Raw genomic sequence first — 27,508 nt, forward strand, 5'->3', positions numbered from 1 at the left:
GTCTGCACATGTGGCCCAGAAACCTCAGTGGCTGTTTTCAATAGGTAGTCCTGGCTCCTCTGCTGGAAGATGGGGTTAGAAACCAGGATCTGGGGGCTGGAGAGACGGCTCAGTGGTTAACAGCACTGGCTGTCCCTACAGAGGACTCAGGTTCAGTTTCCAGCATCCATACCAGGTAGCTCACCACTACTTGGGACTCCAGCTCCAGGGGATGTGATGTCCTCTGCTAGCTTCTGCAGGCACCAAGCATGCACACACAGACACATATACACATAAGTAAATGTTTAGAAACCAAGGTCAGATGCTGGAAGTGCTTGCTGAGCTAGGTTGTCACTGTCTCTGCCTTCTGGGGGTGGGGGTGGGGCAACTGGGTGACGTGTGTGTGTGTGTGTGTGTGTGTGTGTGTGTGTATGTATGTGTGCTGATGCACTTCTATCTAGAGCCTTCCACCTGCACATGTGCAGACATACACTACAGTGATGACTCAAGATAGACATGGGTTCATGTTAGACTCTCAAACATGAGCCTAGCCTGTATCTTACTGAAACATCTCAAATGCATACCTGTTATAACTTTTAGAATAAGTGTACTGTAAGATTATTTGAAGTAAGGCTGGAGAGACTGCTCAGTGGCCGAGAGCTTGCAATGCTTGTCTAGAGGACCTAAGTACCCAGGCAGGGCTGCTTACAACTGCCTCTAACTTCAGCTCCTGGGGATCTGACACCCTCTTCTGGACTCCATAGGTATTAAACCTACATGCACACCCCTTACACACATACACATAATTTAAAATAAACCTTGAGAACAAAGCAACAAACTTACCTCCAGAGAGGCGTGAGAGGCAAAAAAATCTTCCTCCTTTGGAGGAGGGGACACAGATGGAGCCGCACAGCTGTCCAGCCACAGCTGGAAGGAAAACAAAGCTGAGCTTAGCAAGGAGTTTGCCTCTTCTCCCCAATCCCCTCTAGAGTCCTTCTCTAGTCCCTTACCCCTAACACCAGGGTGTGTCTGTGCAAGGCCCTGAGCACACTGTTGGAAGAAGGAATTATTCTAGAAAGTTTCACACCCCTAGGAGGTTAAGATGTAAGTGCAGATTCTAAGCCATCATGACTTGGCCCAGCCTGGATTTCACATCTGATTTTTCTTCCACACAGAAGTCACTCCTGAGGTTTTTAATCCATCTCCAGACACACAGCACAAATAAGCGATGAGAAGAGTGTGTTACTGGGCAAGGCTGAGTCAGGCACTGTCCTGTTCCGCTCAGGGGGTGCCTTACTCACTGCCATGCTTTTTATTCTCCTGATGGTTTCCATGGCCTGAGGAGAGGGCTGAGTAGCTGTCTAGGTCTCCTAGGCTACCAAGGGCTGTGATGCACCTTCCCGCTCAGCCCTGACTGTGTGTAGTCACTGGGCAAGCGCGTCCAATACATATCAAACAAGGTTGGCAATTAATGAACTAATTCTTCTGAAGACGTTGAAGCCCTGTGTCTTTCTCATACTAGGCAACAAGCGTTCTGTCACCCAGCTTAAGCCTGAGTGATTATCCTTCGATTTATTGATTGAATGATTTTCATTTTCAAGACCCTGACTGGCCTAGAACTCACCATGTAGATCAGACAGGGCTCACAACTGAAGTGTTCTCCCTGCCCCTTCTTTCTGAGTAACCAGGATCCTAGCTGTGAGCCATCCTGTCTGCTTATTTTTGTCTCCTGAGATGGGGTCTCATAGCCCAGGCTAGGTTTGAGCATGGATTCCTCCTGCTCCTACCTCCTGAGTGCTGGGATGTCACTGTGCACCAGCTCATCTCCTTAAAACGAGGTATCTTTAACTGCAAACGCATTACCAAGAGCCATGTCCTGGTTAGTTAATGGAGACATGGCCTGTGTGACAGAGACTGGAAGGAACCTAAAGTCCCTAGCAGAGACCCTCAGTGTCCGAGCCTGCTGAGGCCTAGGTTGATCTGGACAAGGAATGTTCCTTTTCTAAAATCTGGATCATTCAGTGACAGCCTGGGGCCAGAGTCTTAGAGGACCTATGACTTCAGCTCCTGGAAACTCAACTCTTGCCCCCTAAAAGGCTGTGGCCATCAGTTCCAAGGTTGCTCTGAGGTCAGTCAGTGACACACTTGAGACACCCTGTGTTCCCTCTGTGTAACATTGCTTGACTGGCTTCCTGCCGACCTGGCTCCACCGGATGGTAGCCTCCTGATGAGCTGTCACATGTGCCCTGCCCTGTATGTAAGATGCTGTACTTAATAAACCTGCTGGACCTAGGACACAGCGTGTGCAACATCACCTAACCCCCAGCTTCCTATGTCCTCATCCCCTCACCCTCCCACTCTGGACCCTGTCACTGAAGAATGGCCTGCTGGTCTGGTCACAGTGAACTGACAAGGTAGAGCCCGTCTTATCACGAGGGTCCACCATACCCTGGGCTCCTTGCAGGCTCCCTCAGAGAGATGACAAGACACTTTACCAAATGACCTTCCTCTACAGGGACTCACATCGGTACCGTGCCTGCGGGCGGCCTGGGTGGCCAGAGTCTTGATTTTCTCCCTGTAGAGCTGAGCCGCACGGCTGTTGTACTTGGCGTTGGTGTCCTTGGTGGCACACCCGTGTTGGTGGAAGAAGGAAGACTACAGAGGAAATCAGGCAAATTAACAAAGATACCACAAGACCTCTGACCTCATGGTCGATGTGCTACTGAGTGAGGGGCTTAAAAAGTCAAGGGAAAATGAAGGCACCACCCAAGTTCTAAAATCAACTTTCCTCGCAAGAGGGAATCCCTTGGACCGGCGAGATGGTTCAGTAGGTAAAGGTGTCTGCTGCAAAGCCCGATAGCCTGAGTTCAATCCCTAAACTCTCAGGGAAGAGACAGTCAGCTCCTGTAAGCTGTCCTTTAGCCAGGGCCTGCGCACAGCATGTGAGTCCTTCGAATATAATGACAATATTTTTATATTTAACAGTTATTGATTGATCAATGGATGGATGGATTGGTGAGGGGAGTGCATGTGGAAGTCATGTGACAACTTGGGGGCTCTATTGTCTCCTTCCAGAAAGTGGGTTCCAGGTATAGAGGCCAGGTCATCTGGCTTGCCAGCAAGCTGAACCATCTCAGGTCCTAATGCAAATATTTTGATAAAACCAGACAGAAGACTAGATCCAAGAACGAGTCCACTGCCCTTCGGATTCCCATCAGACCACCTCTGTCGACTTGGTGAGGGGCAGGGTCTCACTTAGTATGTCTGTGAATTCAGGCCAGCCAGGGTTGCACAGTCTCAAAAGGAAAACCGAGTGGGACAAACATGGTGTCTTAGAGAATGAACATGACAACTTTTCATTACTCTGATGGCCACACCCTCCACAGACTGCCTCAACTCAGAATTAGGGCTCTTCTTTTTTTTTCTTTCTTCCTTCTTTCTCTTTCTTTCTTTCCTTCTTACTTTTTTTTTTTGAGACATTGTTTCTCTGTGTAGCCCTGACTGTCCTAGGGTTCACTCTGTAGACCAGGCTGACCTTAAACTCAGAGATCCACCTGCCTCTGCCTCCCAAGTCCACCACCTGGCTACAGGATCATGTTTCTTAGTACTTAATTTTTCTCATTAGGGAATACAGAACCCAACATGACTTTGAAATAATCTACTACCTTCTTTTTGCTTGGAGATAATAAAACAGTTGAGAGATTCTGATCTAAGGCAATTTTACATTTTGGAAGTCAGTATTTTAGACTTAGGATTTTGACTTTAAATATTTAAGCCTAGACATTATTTTTGAGATATATACTAATATAATTTCTTTTTCTTTCTTTTTTAGACAGCATCTCACTATATAGTCTTGGCTGGCCTGGAACTCCCTATGTAGACCAGGCTGGCCTCAAACTCACAGAGATCCTCCTGCCCCTGCTTGCTGGGCGACAGGGGTGTCTGTATCAGACATGGCCACCACATGGGACCACATATGTTTCCTTGCACCTGACTCAACTGCACCTTGGAAAGGACTCCAGTCACCAGTTGGTATCATCTGGAAACAAATGGGGCGTCAGTGTCTCAAAATATTTTTCTGGCTAGACTGTTCTCTTTGACAACTGTTGCGATAATATTTTAAAACGGCAGCACCCGGTCTGGCTTGTTCTTAATCTGCCACCATCTACCAACTAGACAAGGCCTGTGGCCACAAGCAGAGGTGTATTCTCTGGCATATTCTCACTGCCGCTTGGCTCAGGTGGCCAAAGACACTGGCCTGGCCACCCACAAGACACCAGCGTGGGAGATGGTTCTGCCAATCTTCCATGCAGTCTCTACAAGCTGGGCTGAGCCCAGACAATCCCACAATCTACGCGGTACCCGGAAGAAATGAGACTCTAATGTTTAAAGATTAACCAATAGCTTTATATATTTGGTAATGCTCAATGTCAAGATACCTACACAACTGGAAGTGTCAACCAATTAACTAACCTAGACATAAGTTGTTACCCAGGACTGCTCTCCATACATGCGTGGCCATCCATGGTTCCTACATCTCTCTCTCACTCCTCCTCTTCCTTCCTCTCCTTCCTCCTCCCACCTTAGCTCCTCCCAACTTGCAGGGAAAATATGCCGCTACAGACAACTCCATCCCTGTGTCTAACGCTCTGCCTGTTTTTACACTCTCACCCCCCACTCCTCTCACAACCTGTCCCAATGAATCCCCTTCTTTCACGTCTCCTGTTGGCCTTGCCTCTTTGTGAGACCTACTGAGTTTAGCTAGGGGTGCTTGCATAAGCATGGGTCGGGGCTATTTACTGGAGCTTGAACAATTATCCTGTGGCTATACCACTGAAGGAAACCAACCCTGTCGTGGCCCCACCCTCCACCCCTGACACATACACACTAGCTCCACTGGAAAGGTTTCTGGTCTACCATTTGAGACCTAAGTCTCTCTAATTAGTGTAAATACACACATTTTCAGTGTATGTACAGAGGCCACTCCTTCAAGGGTAAGAACCTCTGTCTGTTTTTAAGCATGTCCGCTTTTCTACATCCTCGACTGCTTCCTGTTTCCTTATGGCACTCATGCCGCTGGTCTTTTCTCTTTCATCTGCTTCTTCAGCTGTGCTGTAACTTGGCCATGAGAGGAGCCTGATGGTTACCAGATCCTCAGAACCCAACCCAACAGGCCCTCAATCGCTTCTGAACAAACGTGCCCCTGGTGCTTCTGCTCACTGAGCCTACGTCTCATCCCACACTCCCAGAGCCTCCCAAACATGGCAACTGAACTTCAGTAGAGAAGAGGAAAGGGCAAGTCTGGGGACTTACAGCATTCGCGTTCCCTCCAACTTGCATGCATCGAAGCTGAAACCATGACCAGTTTGAATCCAGCTCTGTGGACCTGGGAGGAACACAAGGATTACAAGATGTGAAGCTGTCCTTCTCTGGCATCTGCTAACTGAGCTTTTAAAACACTCCTTCGGGGCTGGAGAGATGGCTCAGAGGTTAAGAGTACTGGTTGTTCTTCCAGAGGTCCTGAGTTCAATTCCCAGCAACCACATGGTGGCTAATAACCATCTATAATGAGATCCGATGCCCTCTTCTGGTGTGCAGGCATACATGCAGGCAGAACACTGTATACATAAATAAATAAATAAATCTTAAAAAAACAAAACAAAACAAAAACCCATTTACTTGTGCTGTGGGATTTAGGGAATTCTGTGTAGCCAGGCACGGTGCTGTGCACCTATAATCACTGTAATCCACACGGGCAGAAACAGAGCCTTGCCAGAGTCCGGGTCACCCTGCTTCAAAGCTTCCAAGGGAGCTTAGGGTGAGCGCTGTGGCTCTGTGCCCGTGTGTATGCCTGGTCCTTCAGAGGCCAGAAGAGGGGGTCTGATCCCCTAGAGCTACACACAGTTGTGAGACTCCACATGCGTGCTAGGAGCCAAACCTGGGTTCTCTGGAAGAACAGCCAGCCAGTGCTTTTAATCACTAAGCCATCTCTCCATCCTCTTCTCTTTTCCTTTAAAAATTATTTTTATTATGTACATGTATGTTGCATATGTCACATATATGCCTATGGGTTCCCTGAGAATGGGGTCACAGGTGCTTTGTCACCTGACTCGAGTGCTGGGAGCTGAACCTGGGCCTTCTGCAAGAAGAGCAAGTGCTCTTAACTGCTGAGCCATCTCTCCAGCTCCTTTTAAGCAGGACTTTTAAACTGAGTTGACAGGGATTCCCGTGGACTCCCAAGACAAAGGATGCAGGTGTCGGAGGCCTGAGCATGCCCCGCACCCCACCCTGCCCCGCCCCAGCAGGCAGAAGCCTTGGGCAGCATCACTGCCATAGGAAGAGCTGCTGCTCTGCAGAGTCCTGTGACGGCTGAGTGCTGAGGAAAATGTGTCCTTGTTAACCAACGATGTTCAGAGACGGAGACGCCGGTATCACACTAAGGATCTTCTTTCAGATCTCTTGAGCAGTCACCTGGCTGAGTCTGACAGCCCTGTGAACAGCTCTGCCTGGGTGCTGGGTAGAACCAGGGCAGTCCTCAGTAGCTGCTGAGTGCTGGACCCAAGCACTGTGTCTGGTTTGTCTGTATGCACGCTCCTAACTTGCTCCATTGGCTGCTGACCAAAGACAGTTTAGAAATTACTTTGTTGGGCTGGAGCGATGGCTCAGTGGTTAAGAGCACTGACTGCTCTGCCAGAGGTCCTGAGTTCAATTCCCAGCAACCACATGGTGGCTCACAACCACCTGTGATGGGATCTGATACCCTCTTCTGGTGTGTCTAAAGACAGCTACAGTGTACTCATATAAATAAATCTTTAAAAAAAAAGTAAATAAATCTTTTTTAAAAAGAAAAGAAATTACTTTGCCCTTTGTAAAATCACTATCATGAAATTCAATCTAAAAACAAAAACTCCCCTTGGTTAAATATATCATCCGTGGCACACGGTTTACAGTGATCATGTGTGAGGGCTACAGCTGTCTGTGTGTGCCTATGCTCACTCGTTTGTGTGCACGTGTGTGGCTGGCAGGCTGGCAGGGGTAGAGGAAGAAGGAAGGGAGAGGCCAGTGCAGGGGCTGCCATGTCTCAGTTGCATACTTGGGGCCACTGAAACTTTTTCACAGTGAGTATTTGTGTTTTTCTTCTGAGCTGGGTCTTTTGAGGTTGCTTAGGTTACTCATAGACTTGTGGGCCTAAGTGATCCCCGTGGGCTCTCCAGGGCTAGGGTTCCTTACATGTCCACAGTGCTAGGCTTGGGATGGCTTGTTTGACTGCTTGTTTGATTTTGTCTCTTCCTGTAGTCCTGGCTAGCCTGGACTTCACTATGTAGACAAGGCTGGCCTTGAACTCAGCATTGAGCACCCTGGAGTTTGTCCTGTCTACAGCCCAGGCAGCTGCCTTTGACTCTTAGTGGTTTTGAATCTTCTATATGCATATGACTCATACCTTTATCTGACTTTAAAAGGCACATGTCTGAACCTGCACAGGCCCAACAGATCTCGCTGTCCAGGCTCCAGGACAGCCCTCTTACTACCTGGAACTCTGTGTATGGGCATATGCCTCAGAGGTGAACAAGAGGACAGGCCAGCTGATAAGGAGGGGACCTGGAAATAGGACAGAACAGCACAAGGCAGAGGGAGGGGCAGCTGTGAGTGGCCTCACACCCAGCCTTTCTACACTCTGGACAGGGTGTGGCACCGTGTATGAACAGCTCATGACCAATCTTGGAAAAACCTTCTCAAAAGTAAATCTGGAAGCTGGGGGACAGGGGTGGTGGTACTGGTGGCTCACATCTATAAACTTAGGAGGCTGAGGAAGGAAAATTACAAGTTCAAGGCCAGTATGGACCACAGAGTGAGTTTAAGGCCAGCCCAGGCAATATATGAGAACTTGTCTCAAAATAAAAGTACAAAAAAGCTGGGGAATCTAGTTCATTGGTAGAACAGTTGCCTAGCATGCATTAATGTGGCAGTGTATACGTGCAAGGTCCTCAGCTCTGTCCCAAGGCCATTTGCATAACACTCCCCCATACACACATGAAGTTATTCACTTAGCTATAACCACAAACAAAAATTAACTCAAAGTGGGCATGGTGGCATACACCTTTAATCCCAGAACTTGAGAGGCAGGGGTAAATGAATTTCTGTGAGTTTAAGGCCAGCCTAGTCTACATAGCAAGTTCCAGGACAGCCAGGGCTACATAGCGAGATGGTAGCTAAGTAACAAAAACAAAACTCAAAAGGGTCAAAGACATTTGTGATATCTGTGATATTTGTGATTTGTGATATTTGAAACTAGAAAACTCTTGGAAAGAACAAGATAAAAACCTATGGCAGTAGGTTTGGTGCAGTACCTTGAGAAGGAGCCAAAAGGCATACGCTAACTGGACTTCAGGAAGTTAAAGCAGGTATATCAAAAGACAGGGTACGGAGCCGGGCGGTGGTGGCACACCTCTTTAATCCCAGCATTCAGGAGGCAGAGGCAGGCAAGCCTCTGAGTTTGAGGCCAGCTTGGTTTACAGCGCAAGTTCCAGGACAGCTAGGGCTACACAAGAAAACTCTGTCTCGAAAAAGAAAGAAAGAAAGAAAGAAAGAAAGAAAGAGAGAGAGAGAGAAAGAGAGAGAGAAGGAAGGAAGGAAGGAAGGAAGGAAGGAAGGAAGGAAGGAGGAAGAGTATCAATATATCCATCAGATGGGAGGAAATAATTTCAAATTGCATCTATTATAAGGGATCACTAGACGGCAAACATAAGGAACTCTGAAAGTTCAACACAACGAACAACCCAATCCAAACCAGGCAAGAACAGGAACAGAAAATCTTCAAAGCAGAAACACGGGTGGTCCACAGTGCACGAGAAGATGCTGAGCGCCAATCACTGGGAAGTTCATATCAGAAATACAAGGAGAAACCACCTCACACCCAATGGCTGGTACTAAAAAAAAGAGAGGAGAAAAAGGGGGGGGGGGGGGGGGGGAAGGGGGGAGGGAGGGAGGGAAGGAGTCTTGGCTAAGGGTCTGGCTTAGTAGCAGAATGTCCAGGCAGCATGCATAACATCTGGTTTAGTCTCCAGCACCACAGAAAGAAAAAGAGAGCAGGAACAAGATGGTGAGGACCAGGAAGAGGAGGGGAGGAAGAGGAGGAGAGGAAGACACTGTCTGCCGGTGAAGGTGAGCAGAATGTACGGTGGCAGAGTCATCCTGGACAAGGAGGGGCTTCCTCACAAGAGGAGAAATATAATCACCACCTGAACCATTGACAGCACTTCCCCAAGGGGCTCAGGAAAGTTCTCAAAGTGACCCGTGTATACGCGTGCTCAAGGCAGCTTTTTCTCAGTGGCTACCATGTGGGAACACTTCAAGTGTCTACCCATGGTTGGGCAGACATGCCAGTCAGCACTTAGAGATCACTGGGGTGTTATTTAGCCTCAGCAAAGGAAGGGGACACGGATTATGAACAATGGATGGTAAGCGTTTGAAGCAAAACGAGCTAGTGCAAAGCAGCCAGTAGCCAACTCTATCTATATGCACCGTGAAGGCGAGAGGCTGTGACTGCAGGCTCCTAGGCTCATGCCCTTGGTCCCAGCTGGTGGATCTGTCTGAAAGGTTATGGCACCTTAGGAGGTAGAGCCTTGCTGGGAGTGTCAGTCAGGGAGGCTTTAAATTCTTAGAACCTTGTCCCTCTTCTTGACCTCTCTCTGCTTCCTGGCTGTTTGGCTGACCTCATTTCCTGCTGTGATTTTTTTAAAAAACTATTATGGATTTTTTCTTTAGAACACTGAGTCAAAATTAACTCTGTTTAAGTTGCTTTTGGATATGTGTTTTATCACAGGAACAGATTAAAAACTATAGCATGAAGAAGATATTACATTAGGCAAATCATAAACTGGGCAGTGGTGGTGCACGCCTTTAATTCCAAACACTCAGGAGGCAGAGGCAGGCAGATCCCTGTGGGTTTGAGGACAGCCTGGTCTACAGAGTGAGTTCCAGCACAGCCAGAGCTACACAGAGAAACCCTGTCTTAAAAAAACCATATTATTATTATTATTGTCAAAGACACAACAAGTATACAATGGCATAGTCCATTCCAAACATTCTGGAATCAGAATCTCAGACAAAAGAAGATGACTGATATTTTGAAACAAGGAAGAATATTCAAAGCAACTTCCTTTTCTTAGTAACTACAGATGCAGTTAGCTGGCTACACCATGCCCTCAGGTAGGGCTGGAGAGGTAGCTCTGTGGCCAGGGGTGCTTACTGCCCTTGCAGAGGAACTAAGTTCAGTTCCCAGAGTTCACATGACACACGACTTCCTGCAATTTCAGCTCTAGGAGATTGGAGGGTGTCTGCTGGCCTCCAAAGGCAAACACACATACATAGACACACACACACACACAGACACGCAAATACCAACACCCACAGACACACAGACATGCACATATCAGTTATCCACAGACACACAGACATGCACATACACACAGCACACAGACACACACACATACCTACCCTCCCAGACACATACACACACACACACAAATTTTAAAAAATTAAAGACAGAAGATGTTATAGCCATCACTGTATAGTTTCCATGCTGTCATATAAAAAGTGTCATTGCCTTTGTTTTTTTCATTCAGGGACAAATGCTCCTTTATGGTAGTCACACTGTGACAATATTCCTTAAGTTAAGACAACAACAAGAAAGCATTCCACAGTTCCTTCCCAGAGGACAACCAGATACACAGACCAGCTGATGGAGGAAGTGGCACCGACAGAGGCCTGAGTCCCTGGGATGACCTGGAGAGGTGCCCTGACAAGGCCCAGGCAGCCACTGCACACTTTGCTAGGCCTCTGGCCTGACTCCAGCCCTCTGCCCATTTCTTATTCCTCTTCACCTCACTTCAGAGGCTCTTTCCCTCCCTCCTTTCTCTGGAGCCCACAGTGTGGGGAGAAGAAGGGCATTTCCTCACTGGAGTGGCCAGTGCAGACCCAGCTCTTGGTAAAGAGGGAAGAAAGGCCTTCCCATATAAACATGTGACAGCACCATCAAAGAGCGGGACAGACGAGTCTGCTCAGGCTTTGTCCTGCTAGTGTCAGTGAGATGGGAGCTGAGGAGGATGCTGGTGCCATACCTGGATGAGGAGGCCTCCACCCTTCATGTGAACTCTCAACCTTGTGTGTGTGTACAGGAAGCCCCTTCTCTCTCCAGTGTGTACTTTAATTTCTTAGAAGGCACTGGAGGGAAAGGAACTATTCCTCTGAGACCTCCCATCTGACTTTGTCTTCAACACCAGAGCTTTATTTCTCCCACAGGATCTCCACAGAGGCCCAAGGAGAAAATGGCCTATTTTTCCATGTCACTAGATGGTGCAAGAGTTACCCCAACCCCCAGATTACGGTTATTTGTCATTTGACTGATATCAAGTCAACAGCAATAGAAAAGGGACAACACTGACGCTCATGGTTAACTTCCTTCTCTTTCTTTTTAATTTTTCATATATTTTATGTGAATGAATGTCATCTGCATGAACATCTGCATAGCAGAACATCTGCATAGCAGAACATCTGAATAGCAGAACATCTGCATGAACATCTATCTGCATAGCAGAAGAGGACATCGGATCCCATGAGATACAGCTGTAGATGGTTGTGAGCAGCCATGTGATTGCTGGGGACTGAACACAGGACCTCTGGAGCAGCCTTTCTCCAACCCCATTGGTGGCTCATTTTCATTGCCAACTTTGACTGGCTTCAGCATCACATGGGAAAGCAAACACTGAGTGTGCCTGTCAGGGAGTTTCCGGGCAGGTTTAATTGAGGACGACCCACCCTGGGCATGGGCTGCACCATCCCCAGTCTGGGGAAACTGAGCCAAGCACCAGCATTCAGATCTGCCCCTGACTTGGATGCTATGGGGGCTGTCATTTTGCTCCTGCTGCTGTGGTAGACCACACCCTCAAACTGTGAGCCACTCTCAAACTGTGAGCCAAACTAACCCTTTCTCCTTTAAATTACTCCTGAGGAGATAGGTACTGAAGACATCCATGTAACAGACGGGGGGTGGGGGGGAGAAGGGGGAAAATTCACTTACCGAATAAAACTCAAGTGAACCCCGAGCGACCGGTGTGACCCCGAGCAGTCGATGCAGAGAAACACCCCATAGCTTATGCTTGCCCAGCTGGGATTTTTGGCACCACAGTCAAAACACACCTGAAAGAACAAACATTCATTAGACTGGGCCGGGGACTAACTGGCATTATCAGGTGACTCACCCAGGAGGCTAGAGTACAAGACCAATGTGAAGGTGGCTCAGCTGTCACACTTTTAAGCCAATGTGTCACCCAGAAGCTGGAGGAAACTCTCAGTCCACAAAGGGCTGGCCTTGCAGGCATGAAAACCTGTAGTCCATCCCTAGGACCCCTGGGGGAGGGGAAGAGGACAGCTGGCGGTGGTTGCATACTGCAAGGTAGGCAGAGGCAGGCAGATCATTTACCAAGTTCCAAGCCAGTGAGAGAACCTGCCTCAAAGCAATAAGGTAGATGGCATTGGAGGAATGACAGCTGAGACTTGTCTTCTGGCCTCCACACAGGTGTACACATGTGCTTATATACCAGCACACACGTCCCCATGCATCCACACAGACATGCATACACAGGGAGAGAAAGCGTGTCACCTAGGTTTTCAAAACTCTCGAATCTTGTATTATAATAATGATCTATAACTACAGTAATTAGAATAAAAAGAATACAGATCCATCTCAAACACTGCTGTCCTGGAACACTCAGTAGGGCCCTTAGCATATCAACTCATGCCTGTGAGGAACACGGCTCTGCTGGGACACTGTCCCACACCATCACCCGGGCAGTGGCTGTATCCTACACGGCCGGCTCCTGGGTGTGAGTCTTCTCTCTCTGTCAGATGTCCAGTCACCCCCACTGCCCAATAGCCACGTCCTCACACGATCCCTGCTTCCCTTTCCCGGCGTGCATGGTAGAAGGAGGCGGGAGGAACCATCTATCACCGCGTCTAAGACACCACAGCCTCATCGCCCCTGGGTCACTACCTCTTGGGAGAAACCAGCTATGGTTTCTGAAGGAGACGCAGCCAGCCCTGGGCAAAGGCTCATGTGCTGAGGCCCTAGCTGAACCGCCTGTGGAGAGTGAAGGCCTGCCCATACCACACTGCTCAAATGACTGTTCCTGTGACACAGACAGAATACGCCCAGCTAGCTAAGTGGATCCCCGCTCCTAAACTCAGAACCCACGTGAGTGAAGACGCTAAGTTTGGAGGGTTTCTCCAGTGCTCCTCTCTGAAGCACAACACTTTGAGAACTATTAGATACCCAAGTCACCACGGCAGTGTCCTCTGCTCTGTAGCACTGAGAACCCCTGCAGGGCTGGGTCTTTCCTGTAACCTGCTTTTGCTGTTAGCATAGGTGCTTAGTGCTGGCTGAACAGCTCTGGGTATTTAGCTCCCACGGACCTTGACCCGAGAGTCCTTCCTAAGCACTCAGGAAACCTTTGTAAGCCAAGTTAATAACAGCACACCAATTATTGCCAGCTCAAAAACTGCCAGCAGATCCTTCAACTACGATGAGAGAAAACACTTGCTAGGCCACCCAAAGGGCTCAATGGGTAAAGGTGCTTGCGGCCAAGCTTTGATGACCTGAGTTCAATTCCTAGATCTTACATAATAGAAGAAATGAATCCCTTAAGTTGTCCTCTGAGCTACACAAGCAGGCCATGGAATGCACACACACCATGGTACTCATGGGACCCTGTCCACCACAAAATACATACACACCACAAAATACATACATACATACATACATACATACATACATAGTGCCTTCCACAGACTTTAATTTTAGTATTTATAGTTAATTCAAATCAGAATAGCAATTACAAAAATACAAAACAGAAAAATTGTCTTTTTTTTTTTTTTCAGAACCCTCCTTACTCTAAATACAGTTTAGAAAGTAAAAAGTACCCTCAGGAAAGAGCTGCTTCTGGTCTTGGGAAAGGAAAAACTACAAGCTGCTAAAAGCCATCACCAGCCAAGTTCAGGCTGATCGGCGAGAGCAGGTGTGGAGTGACACCGGGCAGAGAGCAGCTGGCCAGTGACTCATTCTGGTGTTCTCTGACTGCCGGCTACGTGTCAGATACTGTGACAGGAGCCAAGGTACAAAGGAATGGATGCCGTCATAGAATCCAGCAGTGCATACTGAGACCCAGTGTCTGCCAGGCCACGTGCCGGCCTATGGAGTGCTCACTGCGTGGGGAGAGACGGACACAGACACTAAACAGTGCTTGGGTACCGGCTCTGGAAGTAAGGAGCTTCTCAGAAGGGATGCTGCTGCTCACCCGACTTTATAGTACACTTCCCATCCTGTGCTGTCCTCGGCACAAATCTGTCCCTTGGCACCCACTGGTCCAGTGGGAGAGACAACTCATTATGTGATCTTAGGACTTTAGGTTAGCATATAAAACAAAGTGTCTTATGCAGGTCAAAGCCGGGATGTAGCCCGGTGGAAGAGGGGATAGCAGAGGTTTGCTATGTACAGTCTAGGGCAGGCAAGCCGAGCATCATGTCTGAGTGGTTACTACAGGGGAAAGGGGACACAAAACGGGGTCTGCTCTACTTTAACAGGTGATCCCAAACAAAAACTATGGTCTCCTAAGAAGAATTCAGTTTGCAGAAGGGAAAAAAGAAATAGCTTTTAGCTGACAGTGTTATGCCAGATGATGAGAATTTTCTTACGGAAATAGCAGCTAATGCTTCACAAAACCTGAAGGGAAGGGTTTATCATCTCAGCAGCCTCGATCACTGTGACACCTGGGAAATTCCCACCGCCTTGGCGGGCTTGTGGCAGCTTGAACATTCTGCAGTTCTGTGTTGACATTCTTGATGCTTTTCACATCAGGGCATAAGCTCTCTGTTTTCTGCATTTGACAAATTAACTGCTGGCCTTTGCCATATTTTGGAGAGAATAACGAATTAATCAAGCATCACAGCCGGGAAGCAGGAACCGGAGATGGAATGGTGGGGCATGCCTGGGACGTGGAGGCAGGAGGATCAGGAGTTCAAGGTTGTCTTTAGCTACACAGAGCACAGGAGGCCAGCCTGGGATACCTGAAACCTTATTTCAGAAGGAAATGAAAACAAGAAATGTAGGAAGTGGATGTTTCCCCCATGTTAGCACAGCATCATGAAGTCCTTAATCTACTTCTAAAAATGAATGTAAGTGCCTATGTGTATCTCTGTATTCCACATATGTGTCTGGTGTTCACAGACATCAGAAGAGGGCATTGGATCCCCAGGAGCTGGAGCTATAGATGGTTGTGAGTAACCATGTGGGTGCTAGGAACCAAGCCCAGGTCCTCTGTTGGAGACATAAGTTCTCTCAACCACTGAGCCATCTTTCTAGTCTCCCCTATCTACTATTTTTTTCTTAACATTTATTTTGGGCTAGAGAGATGGCTCAGCAGTTAAGAGCACTGATTGCTCTTTCAGAGGTCCTGAGTTCAATTCCCAGCAACCACATGGTTGCTCACAATCATCTGTAATGGGATCTGATGCCCTCTTGTGTGTCCGAAGACAGCTACAGTGTACTCATATAAAAATAAATACTACTTTAAAAGACGTTTACTTTGTTTCTAATTGTGTGTGTGTGTCTGTGTGTGTGTGTGTGTGTATGTATATGGCGGTTGCCCTGAGTCCAGAGGCATGGCCCCTAGACTTGGGATTACAAGTGGTAATGAGCCACCTGCCACTGGTGCTGGGATCCTCACTGGGTCCTTTGCAAAGGCAGCACATGCTGATTCACCCCTCTAGCCCTATCCCTTCCATTTCCCGCCCCTACTGCAGGCTCCCTGAAGGCATGTGCCAGGTCTATGCCTCCGGTGTAAAAGTCCTCAGTGCCTTACACAGCACTGGAACCAATGGGTGCTGAACAACCTGACGAGCAGCCCCGTACAGAAAACAGATCTTCCATCCAAGCAGACTGTCATCAGATCCAAGAGAACAGACAGTGACTTTCAAATAAAAGTAAATCCAGCTGCTTTCCTTTTGCCTTTTCTTATTTATTTTATGTATATGAGTACACTGTAGCTGTCTTCAGACACACCAACCAGAAGGGGCATCAGACTCCATTACAGATGGTTGTGAACCACTATACGGTTGCTGGGATTTGAACTCAGGACCTCTGGAAGGGCAGTCAGTGTGCTTAACCACTGAGCCATCTTTCCAGCCCTCCTTTTGCCTGCCTTTTCTGACAATGTATTTTAGGTTCTTGGTGTTTTGTTTTTGTTTGCTTTTTCTTTTTTTAACAGCCTGCCCCCTGTTTAGACAGGGTCTCCTGTAACTCAGCCTGGATCGCACTTGTTCTGTAGCTATAGATAAGTTTAAGTCCCGATCCTCCTGCCTTTCCCTCCAGGTGCTGGAATTAAGTGTGAAGCACGGTATCATGCTTCCAGCCCTACTAAAGCCAAACGTTTACTTAGACGGCATGTCCTTACAACCCCAGATGAGTCTTTATATAGTGTACTTATCTTTTTCTTAAAATTTCCATTTGTGACAGAACCTTATTATATGGTCTAGCTTTGAATTTGGAAATCCTCCTGCCTCAACTTAAGCATTTTAAAAGTGCTGTTAAGCCAGGCATGATGACTGGATGGCTTGAAGCCATCTTCATCTTGTAATTTTGTCATTCAGAGAGCTGTGGCAGGGGTTGCAAATTCGAGGCCAGACTAGGGTTACATAGTGAGTTCAAGGCTGGCTTGGGCTATACAGACAAAACCTGTCTCACAAAACAAAACAACAAAACAAAACAAAACCCTGGAGGTATAGCTCAGTGGTAGAGAAGGCCCTAGGTTCAAACCCCACACTGCACTAGAACGGTGGTGCTTATTGTTGCTCAGTTCCTCTAGTCATTCAAACTAGTTCTCACCAGCAGGGCATGCTGGGTCAGGCCTTTCACCCCAGCACTGCGGAGCCAGAGGAAAGGCAGGCAAGTCTCTGTGAGTTTGAGGTTAGCCTGGTCTACAGATTGGGTTCCAGGACACTTAGGGATACTCAGAGGAACCCCATCTCACAAAAACAAGTTTCACCATTTTTCAGGTCAAAGCCATCCAGTCAGCAATGGCTTGAAGCCACGACCATAAAGGAAAGCCAATGTCATGAGACATGACCAGAAGCTACTCTGAAATCTTGCTTTAGAAATCATATCACGCCAGGCGGTGGTGGCGCACGCCTTTAATCCCAGCACTTGGGAGGCAGAGGCAGGCGGATTTCTGAGTTCGAGAGTTCGAGGCTAGCCTGGTCTACAGAGTGAGTTCCAGGACAGCCAGGGCTACACAGACAAACCCTGTCTCGAAAAGCCAAACCAAAAAGAAAAAAAAGAAAAAAAAGAAAAAGAAAAAAGAAATCATATCACAGGAAAGATGGCTTAGTGGTTAAGAGCACTGGCTGCTCTTCCAAAGGTCCTGAGTTCAATTTTCAGCAACCACATGGTGGCTCACAACCATCTGTAATGGGATCTGCTGCCCTCTTCTGGTGTGTCTGAAGACAGCCATAGTATATTCATATATTTAAAATAAATAATTTTTAAAAAGGAAATCATATCACAGAACATAAAGTTTCCATAGGTGTGCTCTTCAGAATAAATTGAAAAAAAAAAAAGGCTACATTCATGTAGATTAGAGTCCAACCAGGCTTTCCTTTGTGTGTGTGTGTGTGTGTATGTGTGTTTCCATTTTGAGGCAGGTCTCACTTTATAACACATACTAATCAAAAAACCACTACATATCCCAAGCCAGCATTTAACTATTGGAAATTCTACTGCCTTGGTTTCTCCCAAGTGCTGGGATTATATAGATATGTACTGTCACGGCCAGCTGGACAATAATTTTAATTTTTTGAGAAATAGTCTAATGTAATCTAAGGCTGCCTTAGAACTTGCTATGTAGCTGAGGCTGCCCTGGAACTATTGTTCTTCTTGCTTTCACCTCCCAAGTGCTGGGATTACACCATGTGCTACCACACTCAACTACATTTTAATATGCCAGCAAGCCCAGGTGGGCTCCTTAAAGGTGTCTCCTGGTATTGATGACACTGACTTCTTGTTTAAAAGAAGTGTCTTCCCTTTTTGCTATTGCTTCTTGCTTTTTGTTTCATTATTTGGAATGGCTTTTTGATACATTCAAAGGGAATACATATTGGTGTGGTTCACAGAGAAACTAGTAGCATATGTATTTTTCCACCCTGCCAGCTGTAGATCTCATCTTGTGTGGTAACAAGTCCTTGCTACACACAGATCAATCTAAATTTGAAAAAAAATCAAGAAAATAGTAAAGCAACAGACACTGGACTGTGCCTGGAAGCCAGATCTTCTTTCTTATACCCACCTGACATTATCACCCCCATTTAACCATTTCCTTCATCATAAGGCTATAAAAATCTAGGCTCCCTTCCACCATCAAGACATAAAATGCCTGAATTTCATGAAGTGCTACAACTATCTATGCCAGCCATTCAGGACTCTGTAATCATGGTTGTGCCCGTTAACAGATGGTTCCTCAGAGGTGAAGGTGTACACCAGATGGAACTTGGAGAGGGGTGGGGAGAGTCCACAGTGACACGACAGCCCTTTGCACTCCTCGGGTTCCACCCTACTCCGTCATCCTAAGGAAGTGGTCACCTTAACCCTGTGTATCATAACAACACTGCCAGCCACATGCTAAAACTTATGAGGCCCAGTGGATGGGGGGTGGGGACACATAAGGGAAAGGAAAATTGTAGGGGCAGATCTCAACCTCCAGAGGGGTGAAAGTAAACCTCTGTGTTCCTCCTCAGAACAGAGAAAGCTGGCAACCAGGGCAGAGAACCTTAGCTTTACTGGATTGGGAAACAGGCTGCCACCAAAGGACAATGGTGACAAAGATCCAACAGGTCCCCAGCCCTGAAGAACACTCAAGATAAGGTCCATGGTGGGGAGAAGTCCTTCTTTCCCAGAACCTAGTACTAGAGTTCCGACCCCTAGACACTCACACTCCTCGGTCTAGTTGGCTATAATATTTACCCTTAGCTCACAGAGGCCAGGAGTGAACTGTCCCTCTCCAGCTTTCTCAGAGCCCAACTATACAACCAACGAATACACTTCCACTGTCTCTTCCCTCCACCCCACCATGTCTGTGTTTCTGGGTCAAGGTGCTCTGGTCTCCAGACCTAGGCACCCCTAGATGCTACGAACTAGCCTTCTTTCTGAGCCCCCAGGTCATCTGGCTCTGCTCCTGGATACTCTAGAGGCCCATACCCCAGTCTTTTCCCTGCCTCGAGATGCATTGGTCTCCTGTCCCAGATGTCCATGCCCCAGTCTTCTGTCTATCCCCAGGTGCTCTGGCCTCTGGTGGCGGACACCCCAACTGTCCATGTCCCAGCCATTCCTGTGACCCCAGGAGCTCTGCCCTCGGATGGTTGACATGCCACATGTCTATGCCCCAGTCCTCTCTGTGACCCCAGGCTCTCTGCCTTTTGGTCCTGGACATCCTCCAGATGCCCATGTCCCTGTGTCCCACGGCCTCTGGCCAGGTGCTCCCAGACCCAGTACTCCGTCGCTAAGCCCCTGGTGTGCGCCCCCTCTTCCGTCCCTTGCTGACGAAGGTGGGGGAGCGGCGGCTGCCAGGCCCACAGTGCGACGTGTCACAGGCCGGGCGGCTCCTCCCACGGCCGCGGCCACACCGGGGTCCAGCGGGCCGCGGGGTCCCGAGCCCGCCTGCGACCGTTACCTTGTTAGTGGGCACCGAGCGCAGGCGCTTGAAGATGGCCAAGATGTCCTGCTTGCTGGGGTCCCCCATAGTCACCGAGAACCGAGGTGAAGCAGTCCCCGACAACCGGGAAGAGACAAGGAGAAGCAGTTGCCGCCTCCCGGAGACCAAGGGGCGGGGCTGCGCGTGACGACAGACCCCGCCCCTGCCGCGCCCAGGCTCCGCCCACAAGCGGGCGCACGCGCCGTTCTCCTTCACTCCGAAGGTCCACCAGCGCCTCTGGTTTCTCCCGGTTCCAACTTCGAAGTCGGGCGCGGCAGGCGCATGCGCGGACGCTCGGCCAACTCTGAGCCTCCTCTACCCCTCCGCAGTCCTTACCCAGCCCTCAGTGTCAGTCAGGGTCCTGCAGGGAGCACCAGGCTTATCCACCGGACTCGCCAGCATCCCGTTGCTGGCCCACACCTATCTCTCAGGTTGGCAGAGTCGGCGGGTCCCAGCCTCGTGGATCCTGTAGAGCAGTAGTGTTTGAACTCATTCTCAGCCAAGCCCCGAATGAAAATCTACAGGAAACTGCTGTCTTATTTTCTCTCTCCTGTGAAACCTAGGCTAGCCTAGAGCACACCGTGTAGTCCCAGGCTGAACTGGAGATCTTCCTGGCTCAGCTTCCTGCTGCTCAGATTACAAGTCAGCAACAAGCCATACTGGCTTGGTAATCTTGTAATTATAATTGTCTGTTCTGTTAATGGAGAGAGTGCTTGTCTCTAGGCAACAAGTTCTGTCAGGGTCAGAACTGAGAAGTCTAGAAAGACCAGAAACATGTCTATGTTTAGTGTTTGGGGCTCCATCTAAACCTTGGATAACAGTAACTAGAAGGCTTGGCCTTGGGAGCAGGTGCCTCTTTTATAGGGTTCAGGGAGGAGCAGCTGGCAAACATGGCCTTAGGTAGAGCATAATAGAAGAAAAACAGGTTTTGGTGTCAAGTGCAGTGCCCCAGCTTCTGTCTCAGTTTAACTTGCTGCTTCCCAGCCAGGCCGCTTTAGGTACTTCCTAGCATTCACCTGTATGAAGGAGTTGGAGATGAAATATGTTGACCAGAGCAGCAATGCAACTTCAGGGATGTTCTGGAAAGGGCCTTGGTGTCAAGTTGGGACCTCACATAGGCCGTGAAAGGACCAGAACTGGCATGGGATACACAAAGTTCTCAGCACAAAGATTTGCTCCAGTGACAGAGAGGGCAGGAAATAGGAGACAAAGACAAGAGATAGAGCAAGAAGGGAAAAGGAAGAAGGGAGAGGTTATTTGCCCCAGAGGGACAAAGGGCTGCTTCTGGATGGCAAGTGGCAGTTTATAAAGGCAAAAGGGGAAGCCCCTTTAGGATGTTTGATTGGGCGTGTTAATTAGGTGAAGGGGGCATTTTGATAGCTGGACCTTGGTGGTTAGCCTCAGGAAGTGAACAAATATGGTAACAGACCTTGGTGGTTAGCTTTAGGAATGTAATCTAACAGTTTTTAGCAAGGAAAGAGGAAGGGCAAGGCCTGACAGTGCCATGTTTGTCATGCTCAGGCCTGCTAGATCCCTTCAGGCTGTGTATTCATGAACCCAGAGCTGGGCCTTTTCCAAGGCTAGGAAATGTGCAGTCTTCAGGAATAGCACACTGCTTTTGCAGACAACTCTCACCATTTGAAGGATCTTCCTATCTTCATTCTAGATAGATAGATAGATAGATAGATAGATAGATAGATAGATAGATATAGAGATAGATGGGTAATTTGTAGGAGTTAGGAAAACAGCTATTCCGGTATGGCAATGTGAGCTTTTTAATCTCTGGATTTGGGAAGTGGAAGCAGGAGGCTCAGGAATTCAGGGTTATCTTTGGCTACATAGTGAATTTAAGGCAGGCCTGAAGTACATGAGACCCTAGATAAAATTTTTTAACAAAGGAAACCATGGCCCCACCCCTTCTGCTGTTTAGGCTGAGATTTAAATGTGATGGATCCAAGGAAATATCAGGATCAGAAACTGAGGCATCAGGTCACTTTCCCAGTTGTACACATGATGCTGTTGAAAGGTGTCCATCCTTGAATCAGCCAGCTTCACTGCATGTTTATGTTGTAGCTTTGACTCCCTCCCACCCTATTTGTAGGCTTTATAAGAGCTTCATGGGGAAAATGCCCTAAAAGGCACTTTCATGTTCACTTTGACTTGAAAGGGAAATAGGATCATATTACCTGTTGTATATCCTACAAACCTCGTATTTATAAAAATGCTTAACTCCAATGGAAGCCACTGTGCCTATACTCACAGCAGCACAGCCCACTGCAGTCTGTTTGTGGAGAGCTTGCTTTGACTATTTTGCTCAGCAAACTTCTGCTGAAATTGTTTCCCTCAGTTGAATTTTTTCCAGGTAAGAACTGAGCAGAGGGCTGAAGAGATGGTTCAGTGGTTACTAGAGGACTCAGGTTAAATTCTCAGCAGCTTACAACTGTCTAATTCTCAAATCAAAGGATCCAACACCCTCACACAAACATACATACATACATACATACATACATACATACATACATGCAGGCAAAACACAAATGCACATGAAATAATTTTTTTTAAAGAAAAAAAATGTTACTTTAAAAAAAATGAGCAGAAAGCTCCAGTTGGTAAGTTTCATCCAATTAAGAATAATTCCAGCTTTGGCACTAGAGAGATGACTCCGTGGCTAAGAACACATACTGCTCTTGCAGAGGACTGGAGTTCAGTTCCCAGCACCCCAGGAAGCTCCAGACTGAAACTCTAGCTTTCTGGACTCCTCAGACACGCCTTCACTGGTGCACAAATGCATGCACCCACACACACACATTTTAATTTTAAATCTTAAAAAAAAATTGAAACACTCTAAGGAACATCACTCTTGGTGGAATAAAAAGAAAATGCTAGCTAATCTCCAAAATCATAGCTTCTCGAGTGTATTCAAGAGCAGGGGTTGCTAGGTAACCAAGTAAGCTGAATGTAGAGAACTGGGCCATAGCTTTCACTGTGGGCAGAGCACTGGAGAGGAGGTGGCCTGCCATAGTAGTTGACCATAGGAAGTCAGTTAAAAGTATTATGAAATGAGTAAAGATTTAGGATGGCAGTTTGGTTTATTTTTCTGAAGGTCCCAAGATGACTCAATGAATGGTGCTGCAACAACTGGATGTCTGTTGGCAAATTAGTAAATAAAAACAATGCCAACTCATCGCCTTACAACCATTAAAAAAAAAAAAAATAAAGCGCTTGAGAGAAGCCAGGTGTGGTGGGGCTCACCTTTAATTCCAGCTCTTGGGAAGCAGAGGAAAGAGGATTTCTGAGTTTGAGGCCAGCCTGGTCTACAGAGTTCCACGACAGCCAGGGCTACACAGAGAAATCTTATCTCAAGGGAAACAACAACAAAACAACAAAAACAACCACCCCAAACCGAACCAAACCAAACAAGAAAAAGCAAAACAAAAGTGTGGGCATGGTAGTCTCTGGTGAGCTTACTTCACAAGTTTCTTTTATAAACAATTGTTTATTTCTAACTCAATGTGCACAATGTATACAATATTGTGAGTACACAGTATGCATGTAGATATATAATATTCACTTTTACATACATATAGACAAAAAACATTACCCGTGTGTGTTAGTATCCACTGTTGTGACAAAACACTTGCTATACCTGCAATGAGTAAAGCTTTATTTTGGCTCATGGCTTTGGTCCATGGTTCTTTGACCTCATCACTGAAGGCCTGAGGCAAAACTGATTATAGAAAGAAACACTTGGCAAAGAAGAGTGCTTCCCTCATGATAGAAAGGAGACTGGGTTGAGGGCAAGATACAGCCCTTCAGTGTCCCACTTCCTGCAAATAGGCCTGATGGGCTAACTGTCCAACTATGAAATAATCAATGGATTAAACCTCTGACGTCATCACCCTTATGATCCAATCATTCTTCACCAGCACCACCTGCTGAGGAGCCCTCAACCCATCAGTGCTTTGGGGTGTTATTTCATACCCAAATGTGATAACCATAACAACCAGCCATAAGTGTCACATAATGTTCCACTGAAGTCCATGGGCTTCCTTGATCCAGGGGCTAACACTACCTATCTGGAGACCATGGCTACATTGGGGCTAGGGCTGCTGTTTGGCCAGCCCTTTACAAAGCAGCCACTTCCTAGTGCCCTTCCTTTTGGCCAAATATACACTAGTTCTGAGTCATGTGCTTTGGATCTTGTTAGATCAGTTTTGGGGGCATTTTGAATTACCCTGAGGTGGTTGCCACAAAGTACTGGCTTTTATCTATCCTTTCTCTCTTCTGCTCAGGGTCTAGTCCTACGTCCACCTTTTATGTCTTCCCTCAGCTGTCTGGATCACAGGGTCTGTAGGCCTAGGAGCTTAGTCATGAGTCTCAGATGAGGGTCTGGAATAATTTCACAAAAGATTAGATAAAAGGAGTCTCTTTTCCTTTTACACATAGTTTTAACTAGTAACTCAAATCCCAATGTCCAGCCAACTGGTCTTCTAATTTAATTCATATTTAATGCACTGCAGCAAGTCACTTTCTTGAACCTCTTGGATGTTAATGAATCTCAATTAACACTCAGATGCCCAGGGGTTGATTCCCAGGCCTACTCTTTAACTAGGAGACTGAAAAGGATGTAACTTGTTTACACGAGCGGCAACTAGAAGCTCAGGGCTCTCAGAGCTGCTCTTTATGATACCAGGCATGGGTACCATGGGTGTGAGAAATAGAATTATAGATGCTCACAAAGCAGAGTTCTGCCAAATTCAGAGTATCAGAAGTCAACATAGAGCACAGAGGATTTCAAAAATGAACAAGGCACGATACAGGTGTGAGGAGCAGCCCTATCCAAGGTCTCTTCCTCCTCCACACCCCCACTTTTCATTATATTTTTGAAGACAGGATGTCGTGTTGTAGCCCAAGCTGGTCTGGAGCTCACTATGTAGCACAGGTTGACTGCAACCTGACAATGCTAATACTTCAGCCTCCTGAGTGCTAGGATTTCAGACATGAGCCACCAGACCAGCTCAAATGAAAGTTTCTGAAGCCAGAGTCTACTGGAATTTAGTAACTAGTCAGCAGTCTCAAACAAATGCATTTCTGAACCAAAGACAAAGCCTAAAGCCTTTAACAGTGCTGCAGCCAGTCTGCAGTCCAAAGAGGAGATCAAGCTGGGGCCACCATATCTCATGACAGTCAGTGACCAGACCAGAATACAGGGCAGACAAGCAGAGAGGGTTGCATTATGGTGGACAGGGGTGCACATTGCAAATTGTCAAAAGAGAACCTACTGGATAAGAGTAACATAGAAGCTAAGGTTGAGCCACAAAGGCAGATTTGCACCAACTGTCCCCAAGGCAGACAAGCAGAGAAGATTGCATTATGGTGGGCAGAGGTGCATAATATAAACCATCACGAGCAACTCTATTGGATATGGCTGACAAACAAGCTAAGATTGAGGCAACCACAAAAGCAGACTTGCATGAAACATCACCAGGGCTGGTCCTCTCCTTCAAGCCCTCTAAGATACCCTGATGGCCATCAGAGATGTCAGCAATTGGTTGAGGGGGTCTTTTGTTCAATGCAGATAAAAATCACAAATGGCATTGTGTAGCTTTCTTCTTGTTAGCAGCTCTGAACTGCTGTTTCAGATTAAGAACAAGCAGAGAGAAGCACTGGACGTCTAGCCAAGCAAACAGTTAAAACAAAACAATAAAAAAGCAAAGCAAAACAAAATAAAACAAAAAGTTAGCTAACCTGGTAAAGACTATGAGAGAAAAAAAGATGAGAACAGAGCCTTTGTCTTCCCCAGGGACCTTGAGTGTTAATGCCTGTGCCCTATAAAGTCCACAGCTCAAAGGATGAGACATTGGATATTTTGATTTGCATCCTAAATGTGAGGGAGGGAAAGGCAGTCAATACTCAACATACTCTTGGCAAAGGAGGTTAAGAATCAGCTTTTGACATCCAGACTGTCCCTACCAGGGACTATACAAAAAGCTCAGTCCAGCTACTGAGCTGTAGGACCTCTGCAGATGCTGTGACTACCCTAAGCTTCAGTTTCCTCATCTGTGAAATGGGGACAGTTATTCCTACTTGCTAGGGAACAGGCACTACTCAGAGGTTGAGAGACAAGTAAAAGATGTCTAGTAAAAGATGGGCGCTCAGGAAGTGGGCTAACTGGAAAGTAGTGATATTCTTGTACGTGATAACATGCAACCAGAAGCCTTTGGTTCAGTAGTACCAGCCATGGGAAGCTGCCCCTGTCCCCTAAGTCAACATGAGGCATTAGATACCCTCAGAGCTGCTTTTTGTTAGTCTGCATCACTCTCTAACCTACCAGATAGTCTCTGTCAGTACTTGTACACAGAGAATCTCCAGTCTGTTGACTTGTCTCTGTTGTTAACAAAAGAAGAGAAACTTGTTGTCTGGCAACATAGGATGAACATGGGAGGCTGCACTAGCCTGTAAAGCAACAAGAGGCAGACTAGCCACTCCCAGGAATGTCTGGCAGGTGGACAGTTACTCGGCAAGTACTTGTGGAGTGAGGTCCTTTGCTTTTTGCTAAGTAACAAGGAAACTATTCAAAAGCAACATTATAGTATAAACCAGGAAGAAATGAGCTGTGAAGAATGACCAAATGAGGTTCTTTTCTGATGACTACTTGAAGTGATAATGTACTCACATTTTATACCTGCTTCCAAATCTTGACAGTACACACATTCAAAACAGGAGGCAGCAATAAAAGCATTTAACACAGCTATGGGAGGTTTTGAGGGAATGAAATGACTCAGAGATTTCAGAAAGCCCAGAGTCCTCAGAACAAGAATCTGAAAATGGGAGTCTTCTGCATGAAGGCCACTTTCAGCAGCATGGCCATTCATAGTCACTCTACTTATAGGTAGAAGCAGAAGAGTGCACTGTACAGTGTACAAACAGGAAAAGCTGGCCAGCTCCAGAGAGGCCAAGAAGAGTGGGTCTAATGTACCTCCACCCGAGAGGCTGCAGATTGAACATTGAAGTGGCCACATGCTAATAGACACTCTGAAGGTTAATCACAGGCTGACGTGGAGTGCTGAATGTTGGCATAGTACCTGCCATAGGAATGCTTCTCACATGCATCCTAAAGACCCATCAACTGGTAGAAACTTACATGGAAAGCCCTATAATAAACAAGTGTTCCCAGAACCCAGCTGGCCCTCACTCCAAGAAACACCTGTCACCAAACAAAACTGTCTGGAACCAGGAAAGCAATGGTGAGGAGACACAGTACTCAAGTTTTGAGTACTGTGAGTACACAACCACTGAGTGGTTGTGGTCTCTGAGCCTATGCATATCTGTCAGGTGTTCACTTTCACCACATCCTAGGGATTTAACACATTCCGTCCAGAGACCTGCTTAAGCTGGACTGTAAGTTTACTGTTAATCTTTCCTTTTACTTCAATGCACTTCCTGTGGACAACCTTGAATAAGAGGCTGAGTAGACAGACTTTAGGAATGTTTAATTCATGCAGCTTTGTGCCTGTAATTCAAAATGAATTACAGACTCAAAACATAATGACACAAAAAGTATACTCATTTTCTTATAAGGAAAGTGAGACCCAGGCCCATTCAGACCTTTTTTCTAAGGTGCCTCATATGCTATAGCTGTTGGGGCCAGATCTAGGCTGGAAGGTTGCACAGCACAGCCCTCACCACTGATAAAATGAACACAGGCATGTAATGAATGAGGAAGGCAGCTATGC

General features: G+C 47.0%; 1 protein-coding gene across 6 annotated transcripts in view; it reads right to left on the reverse strand.

Annotated features, from left to right (window-relative positions):
* Arfgap3 (ADP ribosylation factor GTPase activating protein 3) overlaps positions 1-19,879 on the reverse strand; it is a 49,217-nt gene extending 29,338 nt beyond the window's left edge. For all 6 annotated transcript variants that reach the window (XM_028788719.1, XM_028788718.1, XM_028788715.1 and 3 more), the window contains exons 1-5: positions 19,752-19,879; positions 12,059-12,177; positions 5,293-5,365; positions 2,503-2,634; positions 823-906 (exon numbers count right to left, since the gene is read on the reverse strand). In XM_028788719.1, coding sequence (XP_028644552.1) covers positions 823-906; positions 2,503-2,634; positions 5,293-5,365; positions 12,059-12,177; positions 19,752-19,820 — 477 coding nt within the window. In that variant the 5' untranslated portion in view covers positions 19,821-19,879. The remainder of the gene's footprint in view (positions 1-822; positions 907-2,502; positions 2,635-5,292; positions 5,366-12,058; positions 12,178-19,751) is intronic.
* Positions 19,880-27,508: the final 7,629 nt, after the last annotated feature.

The sequence above is a fragment of the Grammomys surdaster genome, unplaced genomic scaffold, assembly GCF_004785775.1.
Source record: "Grammomys surdaster isolate TR1022 unplaced genomic scaffold, NIH_TR_1.0 125767, whole genome shotgun sequence".
NCBI classification, from domain to species: Eukaryota; Metazoa; Chordata; class Mammalia; order Rodentia; family Muridae; genus Grammomys; species Grammomys surdaster.